This window comes from Hemitrygon akajei, chromosome 5 (genome assembly GCF_048418815.1).
Source record: "Hemitrygon akajei chromosome 5, sHemAka1.3, whole genome shotgun sequence".
Lineage (NCBI taxonomy): Eukaryota > Metazoa > Chordata > Chondrichthyes > Myliobatiformes > Dasyatidae > Hemitrygon > Hemitrygon akajei.
The window spans coordinates 144775130-144795460 of NC_133128.1; the positions used below are offsets into that span (position 1 = coordinate 144775130).

At 41.0% G+C, this 20331-nt stretch overlaps 1 protein-coding gene across 1 annotated transcript; it reads right to left on the reverse strand.

Annotated features, from left to right (window-relative positions):
- Positions 1-1557: 1557 nt before the first annotated feature.
- Positions 1558-7990, reverse strand: LOC140728263 (secreted phosphoprotein 24-like). Its single transcript, XM_073046754.1, has 10 exons — positions 7839-7990; positions 7590-7693; positions 6695-6823; positions 6354-6485; positions 6194-6238; positions 5643-5690; positions 4785-4829; positions 4137-4181; positions 1938-1982; positions 1558-1815 (listed from the first exon to the last, which is right to left on the reverse strand). The coding sequence occupies exons 1-10, from the start codon at positions 7888-7890 to the stop codon at positions 1783-1785; spliced, it is 678 nt and encodes a 225-aa protein (XP_072902855.1). The 5' UTR covers positions 7891-7990; the 3' UTR covers positions 1558-1782.
- Between the last annotated feature and the right edge of the window lie 12341 nt (positions 7991-20331).

Genomic DNA, 20331 nt, shown 5'->3' on the forward strand with positions numbered 1-20331 from the left:
GTCATCTACTTACAGGAAAGATATCAATAAAAACAAAAGAGTACAGAGGATATTGCTGGGACTTCAGGACCTGAGTTATAGGGAGAGGTTGTATAGATTAGGACTTTATTCCCTGGAGTGTAGGAGAATGAGGGAAGAGTTGATAAAATTATGAGTGATATAGACAGAGTACATGCAAGCAGGCTTTTTCCACTGAGGCTGGGTGAGACTAAAACTAGAAGTCATGAGTTAAATGCGAAAAGTGAAATGTTTAAAGAGAACATGTGGGGGATCTTCTTCATTCACAGGATGGTGAGAGTTTGGAATGAGCATCCACTGGAAGTGGTGGATGCAGGTTCAATTTCAACATTTCAGAAAAGTCTGTGTAAGCATATGGATGCAACGGGTGTTGACAGCTATGGCCCAAGTGCAGATCAATGAGACTAGAATAAATAATAGTTCAGCACATACTAGATGGACCGAATGGCTGCTTACGTGCTAAAGTGCTCTATAACTATGACTCTGTACCAATAGTTCTACTGATTTGTTGTTCTGTCAAAAGTTCTTAGTATTAATTCCAAATACTGAAAGGAGTTAAAATAGTTGATAAAAAATGAGAATTCAGTTGGCTGAGTAGTGTCGCAACAAGCAATCTTGCACTCAGCCTGCGCAAAAACAAGGAACTGATCGTTAACTTCAGCAAGGGGAAGTCAGGAGAACACTCACCAGTCCCCATTGAGGGGTCAGTGGTGGAAAAAATGAGCAGTTTCAAATCCCTGGCCGTTGACATCTTATAGGATCCATCTTGAGCCCGACACATTCATGCAATTACAAAGAAGGCATGCCAGCTGCTCTACTTCATTAGAGCAGATGTAGATTGAAGAGCAATCTGAGTGACTGTATCACTAGCTAACATGAAAGCTCCTGGCCACAAGATTGAAAGAGGCTGCAAAGTGTCATTGGTTCAGTCAGCATATCCCTCGCACCATGGATATCTTCAGGAGATGGTGCCTCAGGAAGGTGGCATGCATCATCAAAGGGAGAGGGTACAGGAGCACAAAGACACTCGGTTACCTGTACATCGTTGGGTATTCACCAAGGAAGAACAAGGGAGAAAATGTTAGAGCTGCAGAAATGAGGAAAATGCCCATTTCTCATTTCTAATTATGCCTAAACCATCTCCTGGGTCCCAAAGACTCTTTCCTTCAAAATATAACTGTTGAAGATTTAAAAAATTTTTAAAAATCTAATGGCAAATTTTAACAACCCAAATGCCACTTCAACCTTGTTGCAGTTCCACATCCATGACAACTCAATTCTATAGATTAGTAATTTCTAGAGTAGGGTTTTGTTCAGCACAACCTTGTGGGCCGAACGGCCTGTATTGTGCTGTAGGTTTTCTATGTTTCAATGATTCATACAGTGTTTAAAGCAGCATATTGCCCAATACATCAGGAGATTCCAGCAGACAAAGGAGATACAAAGGGACAGGCTGACTTGAGCATAATATCTGGGTGAATTCTCAATGATCAGTGACATGCAAAACAATTCTACAAGCAAATCCGTGAATATCTTTATTATCTTATTTTGATCCACAATATATTAAACAATCATATACAGAAAGGGACAGAACATTTACAAGGAATCAAATCCCCCATTTATAATAAAATCTTCTGTCAGGAGCTCCAGGCTCCTCAGTCTTGTAATCAGCAGGTACAGTACAATTGTTAACATTTCATAGATTCTGAATGAGGTCTTCTTGTGTTCACATTGAGTTCAGACTCTGTGGGGTTCCATTCATGGTCAGTGTTGGGCTCTCGAGTCCTCATTTTGTTCCTGAAATGGAAAGATGAACAGATATGTAATTTTCATCTGGACTGAGCTCTTTCTGACGTCAATGTTTTGTCATTAGTTTGAATGATGATCACGTCAGACACAAAGCCTCCGTTTATACTTACATTTGAAGGCTCCTCCAATGATAGTTCCATTGACCTGCTTCTCATCTGTTTTATGAGATAGATTATTGCAGCATTAGAAGTCATCTCCAGATGCAAGGTTTAAGTAGTTTTTGTTTGTAAATGGGTAAGTGAAATCACTTTAAATTCAGAATTGCAAGTCACCGAGAAATCCCAGCAAACACTCCACTTTACAATCAGTCTGAATTTCAGCAAAATATTAACATCATGGGCTCAAAGAAGACTTATAAGGATGTTACTGAGAATAAGGAGTTTATAAGGAGATATTGGATAGGTGAGGAGTTGTTTTTCTGGAGTGAAGGAAACTGAAGAAAGATGTAACAGAGGTTTATAAAATTATGACTGGCATTGTTAAAACAAATAGCAAAAGTCTTTTCCCCAGGGTAAGGGTGACTAAAGCTAGAGAGCATAGGATAAGTGTGAGAGGGGAAAGAAATAAATGGAATCAGATGGCAACTTTTTCATACAGAGTTGGTAGGTTTATAGAATGATCTGTCCAAGGAATTGGTAGAGGCGGGTACAATTATGACTCTTAAAATTCATTTGGACAGCTCCATGGATAGAAAAAGTTTCAAGGGACAGTGGCCAAGTGCAGGGAAATGGGATTAGCTCAGTTCGACAACTTGGTGAGCACAAATGAATCAAATCAAAAGTCCTTTTTCTGCACTGTATTAATAGACTACCAATCTAAGAGAGGCCATTTCTTCCATCTGGTCTTGACTCCACTGACACCTCCCTGCAGCATACACTTCAGAGCCAGTAATTATATTCAATCAAGTGATGGAAATGGAAAAAATGCTCCTTTCATATCTGTCCACAGACCATGAACAGGAGAGTGTGTCCTTTCTAATTCTATTTGTTTTTCTAGGTCAAATATGATGGTAGAATATAGTATTAATGGTAAGACTCTTGGCAGTGTGGAGGATCAGAGGGATCTTGGGGTCCGAGTCCATAGGACACTCAAAGCAGCTGCACAGGTCTAGTGACCTCACTACAGGAAGGATGTGGAAACCATAGAAAGGATGCAGAGGAGATTTACAAGGATATTGCCTGGATTGCGGAGCATGCCTTATGAAAACAGGTTGAGTGAACTCGGCCTTTTTTCCTTGGAGCGATGGAGGATGAGAGGTGATCTGATAGAGGTGTATAAGATGATGAGAGGCATTGTTCGTGTGGATAGTCAGAGTGCTATCATGTTTGCTGTTGTGTGCTGGGGCAGCAGGCTGAGGGTAGCAGACACCAACAGAATCAACAAACTCATTCGCAAGGCCAGTGATGCTGTGGGGGTGGAACTGGACTCTCTGACGGTGGTGTCTGAAAAGAGGACGCTGTCCAAGTTGCATGCCATCTTGGAAAATGTCTCCCATCCACTCCATAACGTACTGGTTAGGCACAGGAGTACATCCAGCCAGAGACTCATTCCACCGAGATGCAACATTGAGCATCATAGGAAGTCATTCCTGCCTGTGGCCATCAAACTTTACAGCTCCTCCCTTGGAGTGTCAGACATTCTGAGCCAATAGGCTGGTCCTGGACTTATTACCACTTGGAATAATTTACTTATTATTATTTAATTATTAATGGTTTTATATTTCTATATTTCTACACTATTCTTCGTTGGTGCGACTGTAACGAAACCAAATTTCCCTCGGGATCAATAAAGTATGTCTGTCTGTCTGTCTGTTTTCCCAGGGCTGAAATGGCTGCCACAAGAGGGCACAGGTTTAAGGTGCTGGGGAGTAGGTACAGAGGAGATGTCAGGGGTAATTTTTTTATGCAGAGAATGGTGAGTACGTGGAATGGGCTGCTGGCAACGGTGGTGGAGGCGAATATGATAGGGTCTTTTAAGAGACTTTTGGATAGGTACATGGAGCTTAGAAAAATAGAGGTCTATGGGTAACCCTAGTAATTTCTAAGGTAGGGTCATGTTTGGCACAACTTTGTTGGCCGAAGGGCCTGTATTGTGCTGTAGGTTTTCTATGTTCCTATGTTTTCTATGAGAATTAAGAACAAACTCATAGTCAGTTGGTCATGCTCTGAAAATGAATAGAGAATGTGTGCATTAATATGCCCTTTGTTACCCATCTCTAGATAGTCATTTAATTAAGATTACTCAAATTAGATTTCATCACTATATTATTGTTGAAAATCAATAAATAAACATTCCATGATTATACTTACATGAGAAGACTCCTCGACTGACATCTCCTTTGACTTGCTCTCTACCTGCATGAAAAGATCAATATTTATATTGTCAGAATGTTAATCAATGAAAGTTTAAGGTGTAACCTTCGAACAAATCTTTAATGACTGAATTATACATAAACTTTGATATGATTTGTGTTCAATAATGCAGTGTAGAAGTGTTCGCCAAAACAATAATGTTTTGCAACAACGATCAGCATAGCCTGGATAAAGTGAGGTGTGGGGATTGGTAGTTAATTTTGGAACAATTTCACTCCATCCCAGTTATTTGGCAATGGGTGTATGAAGCTGGTCTGCATCAACACCTAGGTTCTGGAATTGCTGAGTGTTATAGCCAGTGCCCTTATGCCTAGCACCCAATATTGTTGATATCAAGCATCAAGCTCAGGTTATCCTTGTAGGAGATCAAATCCATTCTCTGCATTGGAGTCAACTCAACAAACAGCCACTCAACTAAACATCCCCACCGGAATCAATCATCAGAATCCCTTTCTCGATACACTGATATAAAATAAATGGCCCTCTGTCCTGCTATTCTGACATGGTTGAATCCAAGCTTTTAAACATTTTTTACTTGGATTCAAGATCAGAGAGATTATCAGGATTTTTTCCATTTATACTCACATTGGCTGAATCATCAAGTGATGTGTCTTCTGATTTGTCATTTTCCTGTATGGAAATAATATTCATATATTTAGGACAGGATACTGAGGAATTTTGAAAACATATAAACTGAAAATTTGCCAGCTTGCACTATTAATAAATATTGAAATGTCATGGAGTCTTTTTTTCACTCTGGAAATTTCAGAGCTGTGATTCAGTCGCAAATGCAGAAGGCCAGCAAGAAGGCAAATTGCCTTTATTGCAAGAGGACCTGACAACAAGTAAACTACAATTTTATTGAGCATTGATGAGTATTGGGTAATTTTGGTCTGCTTATATCAGGAAGGAAGTACTTGAGAAGGAGATGCAAGAAAGGATCATCAGGATAGTTCCCAGGTCTGTCACCTGAGAACAGGTTATTTAGGATGGTCTCTATTTTTCATAGGCTGGAAGAATGAGATGTGATTGCCTTAGAGTGATCAAAATTATGCTCGCCTGTTTCAATAGGTGGAATATTTCACCCGTCTAACAGCTTGGGTCACAGTAATCAAGAAAGAGGACTTATACCCAATTAGGAACGAGGTGAATTGAAATTTCTTCACTCAAGTGGTAGAACTTTGGAATTTGCCACCCGAGAGAGCTGTGGAGGTTCATTCAAAACTGGGATTGATGGATTGTTGGATATTAAGGGATTCAAGACTTACAGTGTTACTACAGAAAAATGGACTGAGGTACAAATTAATGTTCAGTATTCTCTCATCCACTGTCTGAAACAAGGCCTATTATGAAGAAAGGTCCTTGGACTCTATTCTAACAGATCAATCTAGGTTTCACATCTTATTGAGACTCTGAAGGTAGCAACTCCGAAATTAAACTTACATTCAGAGATTCTTCTTGCAGTGAAGTTTCTTCTGACTTGCTTTTCACCTGTGTGAAATAATGAACATTTATAATATTAGCACAAGGTATATTGATTACAATAAAGCACTAATAGATTACCTCTAACTAGTAGAGTAGGATACAGAATCAGAAATGAGGAGTTATTCAACTTGACACCTCAGTGATAATCCAATGATTTAGCATTAGATTGCAGAAGCCTCAATAAAAAGTCTCAAAAATAATAAAATATACATCAATACTCAAAAGAATACCTAGCTTAGAATCTGGTGCAGAGGGAATGGATATTCCTACAATAGAGGGCATAGGCATCAATTGCCATCTCTTTTATTGAATCCTTGGTTCCCCTCCAAGAAGAAATGGTACTTAATGACTCTCTTTGCTGAAAGTTTGGCAGACACTCTTCTGAAAGTCCTAACATCAAATATTAGAGTTCTCTCCATGCACATCAGTCTCACCCACTATTTCTAACACTTTATCGCTAACAATTGAGATCACAAGAAGAAAATTATAAATTACTAATTAATACTCACATTAGAGGTTTCCTCAAGTGATGATTCTTTTGATTTGCTTTGCGACTGTAAGATGAAAGATACTTATTTTTAGATCTTCCGCATATGACACCAATGAAATGTTCAGTAAATGATCTTGTGTTATAAATTCCATTGTCCTGAATTGTATGAATGCAGTTACCTCAATACTGGTTTCACTTGATTCTGTCGCGTCACTCTCGCTGTCAACTGTCTTCAGACCATCACACTCCACATCAACGTCAGCTACCTTATCGGCAAAAAATTCCACATGGCTATTGCAAAACCCTTTCTCCTGTTAGAATGAAGCATAATGAATGGAAATTATTCATGATTCCAAGCAAGACAATAAATCAACATGATTATGATCTAATTCAATTCTTAACCTTTACTTTTATATAACTACATTTTTGTCATTTCTGTCAAATATGTTGTTATCATAGCTTGTGTTTTGATGCTAATACATACACGGACTTGCAAGATCTAATATAACTCTGGACTCACCGCAATGTTTTTAGGGCGGAAGGAGCAACTGGGATCATCAAATTCCTGTCCAGAATTCTTGGAGCAGACAGTTTCTTTCACAGAGAATGTTAAATCCACGCTGTAGGACAGTTTACCCGTACGATATGTCTAAAGGAAGGACAAGGGATTATTGGCAAATTATTATGTCTGGTGTTCTTCCTCTGGCCTGATAAAGCTCAGTATTGCACAGGGCTTTATTTTCAGCAGGTAATTAAACTGGCAGAATCAGAATCATCAACCAAACTGGCCCAAGAGACTTAATTTGCCCAATGTTAAAATGGCCACTTAAACCATCATGATATGGATATGCAGTATGCAAGAACCGTTAATTATTGTTGGGAAAAAAAACAACAAATTTCAAGACATATAGTATGATGGTGATATTGAAACTGATTCTGATTCTGAAATTTGCAAACAAAATTGGGAAAGCTTTTAGGGACTTCCAAAATTATTAGTAGAACTTCCATCCCTAGTGCCGTAACTTTGGTCCAATCAGAGTTTCATGACTCTGAGAATTTAAGTTCCTGATCAGATATTCATTGAAAACACAGTATATAATGTAATATTCAGCTCCTGTTTAATGATTAGACTTTATCTTATCTTAACGTATATCTTATACTTAAATTTATACAGATTGAAGCCATTCAGCCCATCAGGCCTATACAATCTCAACAGAACAATTCCATCAATCCCACTCGTTCTCTCCTCAAATCCCCATAATGCTGCATTGATCTTCCTATCATATATCACTATCTCCCCTTTGATTTTCTTTTTGCTGTTTATCTACTCTTAAGTGTAAGTTTCAGTCGCCAACTAACCTGCACTCAGACACACCCATAGACTGTGAAACATGGTTAGCCAAGGACACACTTACATTTGTCACGCCTCTCCTGGTGATACCACAGAGGTTGGTGATCTCGGTGATTTCATTCAACTTTATAACTGAGGCTCTCAGAGCTTCCTTAGGGCTTGGCATTCCTGCAGAGAGAGAGAGGGGAAGTTGTACAGTACATTCCAACAAACTTCAGTAAATTCTTCTTACACATAGGTGAAATATCACTGAATGAAGCTCATTACCAACAACTCATTGCTCTCTGGGGTCCCACTCTCCCCTGGTACCTACCTAAGCAGTGGAGGATCTGCACGGCAATGATGGTGAGCAGGAAGGATTTCATTCTGCCTCGGATGGACTGGCTGGTTTCTCAGAATGAAGGAGCTGCTTCTCTCTCTCTCTCTCTCTCTCGATCTGCCTTCACCACGCTGCCTTTGGTCTTTATATCCTGCACCCCCACCACATTCAAACACTGACTCGTGTTTGCTCAGCTCGCTGACCGTGGGCACCGGAACCAGATGAAAGGTGGGCTCTAATTATGGGCAGAGCTTCCTCCCGGTATCGTCATCATGTTTAGATTTGGTGAAGAATTGAGTGAGATCATGTTTCATTCCTTGGAATATGAAATACTAAATTTAAAGAGGAGAAGAAACATTCAACTCAAATTGAGATAAATGTTCATTTTCTTTTCTTTTCTGTCAACCTTTCTGTGTAATTTTGATGCCATTATTAGATGTGAGGAAGCTTTGTGGGCAGTTGGAAGAGATTGCTTGATGACTTCTCCAGGAATATCTCCTTTCAGAGTAAGCATCTTCAAATTGAGGGTATAATTGATTGTGTAGTGATTGACTTTGGAAAGTTGAATTTGAAGGCAGAATACAGGGTTAATGGCAGGAATCTTAGTGGTGTAACAGAAAATAGGGATCTTGGGTTCCATGCCCATAGATACCGTATGCCACAAATGTTTCCGTAAGACATAGGATCAGAATTAGACATTGAGTCTGCTCCACCATACTATTATGACTGATTTATTATCCCTCTCAACCCCATTCTCCTGTTTTCTCCTCTTTGAAGCCCTTACTAATCAAGAACCGATCAACCTCCAGTATAAATATACCCAATTACTGCTCTATATTTACGACTCTGAAGTTAACTACAGCTCCAATGTCATATTTAAGTTTGCTGACAACTTCGCTGTTGTTTGCTGGATCAAAGGTGGTGACATATCAGGATATGGGAGGGAGATTGAAAATTTGGCTGAAAGGTGCCACGACAACAACCTCTCACTCAACATCAGTAAAACCAAAGAACCAACTATTGAGTACAGGAGGAGGAAACCAGAGATCCATGAGTCAGTCCTCATCAGGGCATCAGAGTGGTCAGCAGCTCTAAATTCTTCCGTGTTACCAGTTCAGAGGATCTGTCCTGGGTCCAGCATGCAAGTGCCAGCACAAAGAAAGCACAGTTGTGCCTCTACTTTCTTAGAAGTTTGCAAAGATCCAGCATGTCATCCAAAACTTTGCCAGATCACTATAGATGCACGGAGGAGAGTATGCTGCCAGTTGTGTCACAACTTGGTATGGAAGCACCAATGCCCTTGAAAGAAAAGGCCTACAAAAAGTAATGGATACAGCCCAGTCTATCACAGGAAATGCCCTCCTCTCCATTGAGCACATCTACAAGGAGTGCTGTAGCAGGAAAGCAGCATACACCGTCAAGGGCGCTCACCATCCAGGCCATATTCTCTTCTCACTGCTGCCATCAACAAGGAGGTACTAAGGCATTAGGTCCCACACCTTTGAGCCCCGTCCTTTACTCCCTGTATACCCATGACTGTGTCGCCACCCACAGCTCTAATCTGCTAATTAAATTTGCCGATGACACTATATTGATTGGCCTTATCTCAAACAATAACGAGGTGATCTACAAGGAAGAAGTCATCTCTCTGACACAGTGGTGTCAAGAAAACAACCTCTCCCTCAATGTCACAAAAACAAAGGAGCTGGTTGTGGATTACAGGAGGAATGGAGACAGGTTAATCTCTTTTGACATCAATGGATCTGGGGTAGAGGAAGTTTGGTATGGGCCCCCAAATCCTAAGAACTTTCTACAGGGGCACAATTGAGAGCATCCTGACTGGCTGCATCACTGCCTGGTCTGGGAACTGTACCTCCCTCAATCACAGGACTCTGCAGAGAGTGGTGCAGACAGCCCAATGCATCTGTAGTTGTGAGCTTCCCATGATTCAGGACATTTACAAAGACAGGTTTGTAGAAAGGGCCCGAAAGATCATTGGGGACCCGAGTCACCCCAACCACAATCTATTCCAGCTGCTACCATCTGGGAAACAGTACCACGGTGTAAAAGTCAGGACCTACAAGCTCCGGGACAGCTTCTTCCACCAGGCCACCAGGCTGATTAACTCGTGCTGATTTGAGTGCATTTCATTGTTACATTGACTGTTCTATTTATTATAAATCACTACGATCGCACATTGCACATTTAGACGGAGATGTAATGTAAAGATTTTTACTCCTTGTGTATGTGAGGGATGTAAGGAATAAAGTCAATTCAATTCACATGGTTCAGGAGCAGTTATTACCCCTGAATCATCAGCCTCTTGAACCAGAGTGAATAACTTCACTCAGCCCAACACTGAAATGATTCCACAACCTATGAACTCACTTTCAAGGAGTCTGCAGTTTACATGATCAATATTTACTGTTTCTTATTTATTTTTATTATTATTTTGTTTTTCTTTTCTGTAATTACACAGTTTGTTATCATTTGCACATTGTTTGTCTGTCTTTGTCTGTAGCTTTTCATTGGATTAGTTGTGTTTCTTTGTATCAACTGTGAATGCCCTCAAGAAAACAAATCTTAGGGTAGTATATGGTAACATACTCGGACTTCGATAATAAACTTACTTTGAACTTTAAAGTTTGAATGTATGTCAATGGCAATGAATTTCACAGTTTCACTATTCTCTGGCTAAGGAAATTCCTCCTTATCTCTGTTTTAAATGGACATCCTTCTATTCTGAAACTGGTCCTAATTGTCCTGGTCTACCCCATTGTAAGAAATATCCTTTCTATTTTCACTCTACCGAGCCTTTCAATATCTGATAGGTTTCAGTGAGATACCCCCTCATTCTGCTAAACACCAGAGAATACAGGCTTGGAGCCATCAAATGTTTCTCATTCATTCGCCTTTCATTCCTTTTCATTCGCTGGTTCTTTCTCGTGAATTTCCTCTGAACCCTCTCCAATGTCAGCACATCCTTTCATAGATAAGGGGCACAAAAATGCTCACAATATTCCAAGTGTGGTCTGATTAATTTCTTACAAAAGCTCAGCATTGCATCCTTGTTTTAATATTCTGGTCCTCTCGAAATGAATGCTAACGTTACATTTGCCTTCCTTATTATTGACTCAAACTGCAAGTTAACCTTTAATGAATCTTGCACAAGGACTCCCAAGTCCCTTTGCACCTCTGATTTCTGAATTTTCTCCCATTTAGAGAGCAGCCTATGCCTTTGTTCCTTTTACCAAAGTGCATGACTATGCACTTCCCTACACTATATTCCCTGCCACTTCTTTGTCCATTCTCTCAATCTGTCTCAGTCCTTCCACAGACTCCCTGCTTCCTTAACACTACCTGCCTCTCCACCTATCATCATATCATCTGCAAACGTGGCTGCAAATCCATCCATTCCAACATCCAAATCATTGATATATAACATAAAATGAAGTGGTCCCCACTCTGAGCCCTGAGAAACATCAGCAGTCACCAGCAGCCAATCAGAAAAGGTCCCCTTTATTCAAACTCTTTGCTTCCTGTCAGTCAGCTGATCATCGATCCATGCTAGTATCTTTCCTGAAGTACCATGGGACTTACCTTGTTTAGCAGCATCATGTTCAGCACGTTGCTTAAAACCTTCTGAAAATCCAACATCCACTGTCTCCTTTGTTTATCCTGTTGGATACTTCTTCAAAGAATTATCAACTGATTTCTCAGGTTTAAGATTTCCCCTTAAGGAAACCATACTGACTTTGGTCTATGTTATCATGAGCCTCCAATACCTTGAAACCTCATCCTTCATAATGGACTCTAACATCTTGCCAACCATGGAAGTCAGACTTAACAGCCTATAATTTCTTTATCTTTTGCCTCCCTCCGTTCTCAAAGAATGGAATGACTTTTGGAGTTTTCCAGTCCCTGGAACCATTTTAGAATCTAGTGATTCTTGAAAGGTCAATACAAATGCCTCCACTGTCTCTTCCGCTATAGTTTTCAGAATCCTGAAGTGTAGTCCATCTTGTCCTGGTGACTTGTCTAACTTTAGACCTTTCAGCTATCCAAGCATCTTCTCTTTAGTAATAACAACTACACTCACTTGTTGTATTTACTAAGGAGTAGTTTGGAAAGCAGAAAAGTCTGAAACGTGTGGTTTATTGGCCTTCATTAGTCAGGGGACTGGGTTCAAGGGCCGTTAGGTGATGTTGCAGCTCTATAAAAACCTTGGCCAGACCACAATTGGAGTATTGTGCTAAGGTCTGGTTGCACCTTTATAGATTCAAATAGATTTAAGTATCAAAACATGCAGTGAAATGTGTCATTTGCATTAGCAGCCAACACGCCTAAGGCAGTGTTGGGGAAAACCCATAAGTATTGCCATGCATTCCACACCAACATAGCCAGAACCAGAATCAGGTTTAATATCACTGGCATTTGTAGTGAAATGTGGTGTTTTGTGGCAGCAGTGCGTTGCATTGCAATGGTCTGTTTTTTAATCAATTATGGTATTGTCTGCACTGTTGTAACTATATGTTAACTATATCTATATGTAACTATGTGGTTTTGTGTAGGTCTTGTACCTTTAGATTTTGGTTTGTTGGGTGGTAGAGTTGGTCTCCTGACTTGGTGTGTCTGGGTAGTCTTGTTTTGTCTGGTGGGTTTGGAGTTCCTTTCCGGGGAACGCGCTAAGACGGTAGCACGATATTAATACGCAGCAGCCTCTTCGGACTCTGGATTGGGGATTGCCAAACGTTATGTGGATTTTCTGGTGTAGTCTGTTTTGTCATATGCTTTTGTGATATCATTCTGGAGGAACGTTGTCTCATTTTTTAACTGCATTGCATTTGTGGTTTCTAAATGACAATAAACTGAAATTCTATTTAATTCAATTCAATTCAATACCTAATTAAAAAAACTATAAATTACAATAAGAAATATATATATATATAATAAATTAAATAAGTAGTACAAAAAGAGAGAAATAAAAGAAAAAAGGATAGTGAGGTAGCATACATGGGTTAATTGTCCATTCTGAAATCTGATGGCAATGGGGAAGAAACTGTTCCTAAAACATTGAGAGTGTGCTTTCAGGCTCCTGTATCTCCTACTTGATGATAGCAATGAGGAGAGGACATGTCCTACATGATGGGGTCCTTAATGACAGATGCTGCCATTTTAAGGCATTGTGTTTGGAAGATGTCCTCGATGCTGGCGAGGCCAGTGCCCATGATGAAACTGGCTGAGTTTGTAACATGCTGAAGTTTGTTCCTGTGCAGTGGACCCTCCATACCAGACAGTGATGCAACTAGTTAGGATGCTTTTCACAGTGCAGTTTGCAGTCTTTGGTCACATACCAAATCTCCTTAAAGTCCTAATGAAATATAGCGGCTGTCACACCTTCTTTGTAATTGCGTCAATATTTTGAGCTCAGGATAGGCCTTCGTAGTTGTTGATGCCCAGGCTCCTTGTCCCGGAGTATGTCCGCTGTGCTTGGCAGAACAGCGCAGAACACAGCAAGCAACAAACAGCAAAAGTAAAAATCCAGCTCCATTCCTCCTTTCCACCCAGGCACATACACAGTCTCTTCACCCCTGGAGAGATAACAGGCTTCAACTCCCCTGTGGATTCAGAGAGGTTCGTACACTTGGCTCTGAGAAACAAACTTTGACTTCTGGACTTCTGGTTCATCCTTATGCCTTGATCCTTGGCATCAATCCTGCCATTCACCAAACACCAGGTCTCGAAATGCCAGATCTTCAGTAGTAGGACCCTGAACGCTGGGCCTCAGGCTCCGGTCTTATTGATTCACAAACCCGGGGTGGGGTCAAGAAAACTCATCCCTATTGACTGCATGGAACTCTGATTCCAGAATCTGCTAACAACCTGCTGACTTGTGGTGAGTTCTCGTCCATTCTCTGAAAGTCCAACATTTGACATCTGACATCTGACATCTGACCTTAGATGGCCCACATCCATGTTGCTTGTTTCAAACACATAGTGGAGATTTAAACTCCAGCCTGTTCTTTAATTCCCCCACATCCCTGTTCCCTAGCCATATCCTGATCCCCAAATGCCCTCTATGACCCAAAACCATTGTTACAAACATAAAAAACAATTAAATATTTGAGAGACAGTGAGAGAGACCCTTCCTCAGAACTGTTCCGATCAACTAGTCAAAAACATGAAATGTTTACTGTTTCTCCACAGATGCTGCCTGACGCACAAATTTTTTCCCTAGCATTTTGTGTTTTCATTTCACACTCATTCTGTTGGTGACATATTAAATCAATGGGCCTCATGACTTGCTCTTCATTCTGCGGAAATAATCTCCATTGCCCTTACAAAATTCTGAATTGTTCTGTTAAGTCCCTAATAAACTATTCCTTCCCTTCACCAATGGAAACTGTCTTGGTATCTCAAACTTCTGAACTGCAGTTTCTAATCATTCCTAACAAGCAGGTAACTCCATCCTATCCACATTTTGTGGTTTTAACTTCCTTTCTCCCACTCTGGCAGATTGATTCCTTGGTATCAGCAGAGCCCACCACAGGATGCTACAGGAGCCAGTGACACGTGGCTAGTTCAACAGGTTTATTAGAGTTGAGATCATTCTTGGCATCACTAATGTAGCGCTTACTTGGTCACCAACCAATAGGCAATGTCAAGAGTGATGTTGGAGAGAACACAGACATGAAACGTCATTCTGCTCCACCATTCCCAAGGTACTGATGCAAGGGCATTCAGTATCAGCTGCTGCACAGATTTGGCTTGTGGTGTGCTGCAAATCTCTAAGCACTGCCAAGATTTTCCAGGCATCATTCCAGTCACCATAACCTTAACTCATTCATTTTCAGTGGGTGAAACTTGGGGAAAACAGGCAGTGTTTGGTTAATCTGGTCTGTAAACACATGTTGACAATTTTACACACAGTTGAGCATTTCTGAGCAGAACTGACCATTCAGGTGATCTACTGTGCTGTGTGTGGGTGTACCTGTTCACTCATGCACTGGGAGCAGTAGGCACACATTGGCAATGTCCAAAGTGGTTTCGTGGGCGGCCTCTGACTGACTGTCTCTCTGTCTGCTGGCCAAGTTTGTGTGGGATACATTCCCCAGATCACTCCTAAGACTCCGCATCATAGTTTGCTAATATATTAATTACCAATCGTGCAGATAAACTCTTGGCAAGGATTATGAATAATGCAGCATCCAGAAACTAAAGCATTCACACTGTGAACGGGCAAAACAAGATGTAGCAAAGCCCCAATGTGATCTGTGAGAAAGTGATTTCAGGATGTGTTGTTTTGTTCAAGTTAACTCGTGCCAAGACTAGCAATAGAACAGTAAACACCTGATGTGCTCATGACCTGGTTTTCATAGTTACCCCACTGTAAATGAAAAGAAGTTTGAATAACAGGTTCTCGGGACAGTTTAGACCATGGTCATAGATTGCTCCTCGCTGTGTTGTGAAGAACGTCCATTTGCTCAAACCTCTATACACATTGAACTTGTGTTCTTGCAGTTATTAAAGCCGAGCATTGTCAAAGTAAAAGATCAGCCCTATTACAAAGCTTTCTCCGCAAGGTGTTCCTGATAACTGTAGCTGTTTATCTCTCCGTACATGGGCTTTGTTTTAAACTGGGATTTGATGACAGTGGTACTGAGACTTGTGGTCAGGCTTCCTGGCTCCTGGGCTGCATGCTGGCCTCAGAGTTGAAATGGGAGGGGAAGGAGAAAGTGAAAGTGAGAACAGCAAAACAAATAGTGGAGGTAAATTGTTCAAGAAAGTGATGGCTGCCAGGGGAATGAGGTGTCAACATCTGCACAAAAATAGCAATCAAATTTTGAACAAGAATTAAAGTCCAAAGTGCAAAATAAATTTATTATTGAAGTACATATTTGGCACCTTATGCAACTCTGAGATTTGTTTTTATTCTGGGCATACACAGTAAATCGCAGAAACATAATAGAACTGATAGACCACACCAACAGGACAGACAATATGCAAAAGACAACAAACTGACCAAATAAAAAAGAAAAAAAAGATAATAATAAGTAAATAAGCAATAAATATTGAGAACAAGAGAAGAAGAGTTCTTGAAAGTGAGCCCATAGATTGAGGAAGCAGTTCAGTGCTGGGGTGAATAAAACTGAGCACAGTTGATTGAAGTTATCCCCACTGGTTCAAAAGCCTGATGGTTGAAGAGTAATAACTATTCCTGAACCTGTTGGTGTGGGTCCTGAGGCTTCTGTGTCTACTCCCTGATGGCAGAATCGGGATTAGTGCATGGCCTGGATGGTGGGAGTCCTTGATGATGGATGCTGCTTTCCTACGACATCACTTCATGTAAGTATGCTTTGTGCCCAATGGTTTTGACGGCTTTACCTCTGATGGACTGGGTCATCTCTGCTACATTTTGTAGGATTTTCCATTCAAGGGCCTTGGTGTTTCCATACCAGGCCATAAGGTAACTGGTCACTATACTCTCCACCACATATCTATAGAACTTTGTCAAAATTTTAGATTTCATGCCAAATCTTCGCAAACTCCTAAGTAGATGCATCTCCGTGTCGTGCTTTTTCTCATAGTTACACTTACATGCTGGGCCCAGGATAGATGTTCTAAAATGATAACACTGAGGAATTTAAAGTACCACCTCTGTTCCCTTAATGAAGACAAGCTCATGGACCTCTGTTTCCTCCTCCTACTGTCAATAATCAGCTCTTTGGATTTACTGACATTGAGTGAGAGGTTGTTGTTGTGGCACCACTCAGTCAGATTTTCAATCTCCCTCCTATACGCTGATTTATCACCACCTTTGATTCAGTCAATGACAGTGGCGTCATCAATAAACTTAAATATGGCATTGGAGCTGTGCTTTGCCTCACATTCATGAGTATAAAGCGAGTAGAGCAGGGGGCTAAGCACACGACCTTCTGGTGCACCTGTGCTGATGGAGATTTTGGAGGAGGTATTGTTACCAATTTGAGATCCATTTGCACAAGGAGATATTGAGGCCAAGGTCTTGAAGCTTATTGATTAGTTTTGAAGGGATGGTAGTATTGAAAGCCAAGTTGTAGTCAATGAAGAGCATCCTGAGGTGTGCATCTTTGCTGTCCAGGTGTTCCAGTATTGAGCGAAGAGCCAGTGAAATGACATCTGTTGTGCTGGTAGGCAAATTGGAGTGGATTCATGTCACTTCTGAGGCAGGAGTTGATATGTCTCATCTCTGACTTCTCAAAGCATTTCATCATCGTGGACGTAAGTCATTGACACGGGTTACCATGTTCTCCTTAGGCACCAGTATAATTGAAGCAAGTGGGTAGGTTTGACTGCCAAAGTGAGAGGTTAAAGACATTGGTGAACACTCCAGCCAGTTGATCAGCACAGGTCTTTATTACTCAGCAAGGTACTAATCTGGGCCAGATGTTTTCCATGGCTTCAGCCTCCCTCACATCGGGAGGTAAGAGACGGATAGCTAAGTAATCAGATTTCCCGAAGTGTGGTCTGGGCATGGAACAGTAGGCTCTCCTTGGTGTAGTATAGCAGTGGTATACTATGTTGGGTCCCCTGGTGCTAGAGGTTAGTTATGTGCTAATGGTAGTTGGGCAGGAGTTTCTTCAAAGAAGCCTTGACAGACATCCCAGACTATGATTTGAAATGTGTTAATGTGGGTGGTTTCATGTTTGGTATGACAGCGTTCAATATCTGGAGTGTCTGATTCCCATTAGCTTTTGGCCGTATGTAAACAGGTCAGGATCATGGAGGAGAACTCCCCGGTAAGTGGAATGGTTGGCACTTAACTGTTAGATGTTCCAGGTCAGGGGAACAATAGTGCCACAAGACCACTATGTCCGAGCACTACAAAGAGTTTATCATGAAACACAGAACACCACCCCCCCACACGCTTTTTGCCTTCTCTGAATCACATGGTTCATTCAGGGCTTCTGGTTGGGGAACATGGAATGATTTTGTGGGGACATACTTGTCCATGGCTGTTTTTATAAAGTCCTTAAAAACCATGCCATCTTCATTCAGATCCACCAAGTCCTTGAACACAGCACAGTACCCCAATGTGAGGCAATCCTGTAGTTGCTCTTCTGCCTCCTGCAAACATCTCTTTTTATGTTTGTAGCTTTGCTGTTATGCAGGCTGGAGGAGGACAGCTAAATGATCATATTTCCCAAAATGGAGTCTAGGCATGGAACGGTAGACACTCCTAATGGTAGTATAGCAGTGGCTGAGTGTGTTAGGACCTCTGGTACTGAAGGTTATATATTGATGATAATTGGGCAAAGATTTTCTAAAACAAGCCTGAATTCCCTGAAAATGATTCAAAAGGTGTCAGGGTAAGCTGTTTCTTGTTTGCTAATGGCAGCACTCAATATATCGAGTGCCCGTATAATGTTAGCCTTTGGCGGTATGTAAACTGCGGTCAGGCTCACAGAGGAGAACACTCTTGGTAGGTAGAATGGTCGGCACTTAATCATTAGATGTTCCAGGTCAGGGGAAAATGAATACGACAAAATCACCACATCCGAGCACTACAGTCAATTTACCGTGAGGCACCATCTTTTTCCTTCTCTGAATCTGCAGTTTGGTCCATTCTGTGTGTTGAGAAGCCTTCAGGTTTAATTGCCGAGTCTAGTGGGCTCCGAGTGAGCTATGTCTCCATGAAACACAGAACATGGTCATTCCTCATTTCCCTCTGATACTGCAATCTTGACCTTAGGTCTTCAGTCTTGTTTTTCAGTGACTGGTTAACAAGATGCTGGGTAGAGGGGGTTACAATCTTTGCTTTTCAGCCTGGCTTGGAGTCCACCCCTCCTCCTCCTCTTCCAGCCATGGTGATGTACCCTCATTGGCTTCAAGGTGCTATACCTGCACGCTTGTGAGTTAAGCCGCTGAGTCCTTCAGAAGATCGTGAAACTGCTAGTTCATTAAAACAGTTCAAAAGCATGTTGCTTTAAGGAAAATGTCATAAAGCCTTAGGTTGCTCCATCAGTTTCAGTCTTCAGAACAAGGCATCTCCAGTTGCTGTAACATTTGAAAAATTGTCTGTTGATCGGCCTCCATAATGGCAAACTTTACCCCGTATTTTTATATCTTCATAAAATGAACTGTTTCTCTCCTCAATCATATTACTGCATTGTTTTAATTGTCCACGAACCCCATTGAGATTGTTCATCCATTTTCTATATCCAGGATAGCACAAGACATCTCTTCTGTATTGAGAAGTACATGTGCAGCTTTTCGTGGACTTGCAAAAGCACTGCTTTCCAGGCAAACATCTTGTTCAATGGAATTTCATTGTGGAAAGGCTGGGTGAAATGGGTTGTGGGCATTTTGATGCAAAATATTCCTGTTACCTCAGTCCATTTTCATGAAAAATACTTTGATATGCATGTTTCTTTACCCTGTTTATGGATGTTTGGCCAATGTTTACTTCTCTTCACCACGCACCTGATATTTACATCGGGCAGTTAATCCACCAGCTCTTTGGGACATGAGAAAAATCTAGAGGACCTGGAGGGAAACCTATGCCTTCACAACAAGCAGACTCCACACAGACTCCCTGGAAATCGGGATCGAAATGCAATCTCTGTCAGAGTGAGGTAGTAGCTCTACCTGCTGTGCCACTCTGTTGCCCAGAGCAATAAGACTACAGAATTATAACAAAGCAAAAATTAAATTTGTTTGCTGCTCCTATAATAATATTCTGGACTTCGAGACATATTATTGTCTTTACTTATGTGTCTTTCTCATGTTTAGTCCTGAAACTTAAAAGGAACTTTGAATTCAGTAAATCTAAGTTCAGACACAGAATATTGTGGCTTTGTCCATTCTGAGCACAGACTTTCATTTCTTGATATATATCTTACTTAGTGGCCCAAACTGTCTCATAGTTAAAATCTGGCTGGAAAGATGAAGGTAGTCCTAGGAATGGATTTGGTTTGGTCTGGTGATAAGGCACCAATGAAGTCCCATACTGCTAGGTCCATTGCTCTTTACAGGAATACACAGCTTCTTGTAAATTGCAGAATTCCTGTAGTCACTTCAGGTCAGCCATGCAGGGATTTAAACTCAGGTCACTGGATTAATGTTCCAGCACTCTGGATAGCAGAAGAGAAACTTAATTAGAGTACTAAACACACCCAACATATTGTTCTCATTTGAGACTTTGGGCAGAACTCACTTGTTGTGGCTTATATTGAGGGTGTGGAAATGGTGTAGAGGTTTATAAAATCTGGGTTGTCCAGGTAGGCTGAAAAACCAGGTACATGCTACATTAGAAGAGTGTAGAAAAACTGAGTTCCACTGGGTCCTGCTGAGTTCCTCCAGTGGATTGTCTGTTACTCTACTGACCACAGGAGCTGGGTTTGAGTAATAGTTTTGATCGAGCCCAATCTGGCCCACTTTCTGTTATTGTGAAATACATAAGTCACAACAGCAGCTTTGAGAATTCGCCCTCATGCCCTCAAAAGTA

Bases quoted from the DNA above. Each gene is read 5' to 3' on its own strand.
- LOC140728263 (XM_073046754.1), bottom strand. From the start codon at position 7,890: ATGAAATCCTTCCTGCTCACCATCATTGCCGTGCAGATCCTCCACTGC. The intron at 7,694-7,838 runs GTAGGTACCAGG...CTCTCTCTGCAG, and splicing joins GCAGATCCTCCACTGCTTAG to GAATGCCAAGCCCTAAGGAA. The intron at 1,983-4,136 runs GTAAGTATAATC...CTCATAAAACAG, and splicing joins CAGTCGAGGAGTCTTCTCAT to ATGAGAAGCAGGTCAATGGA.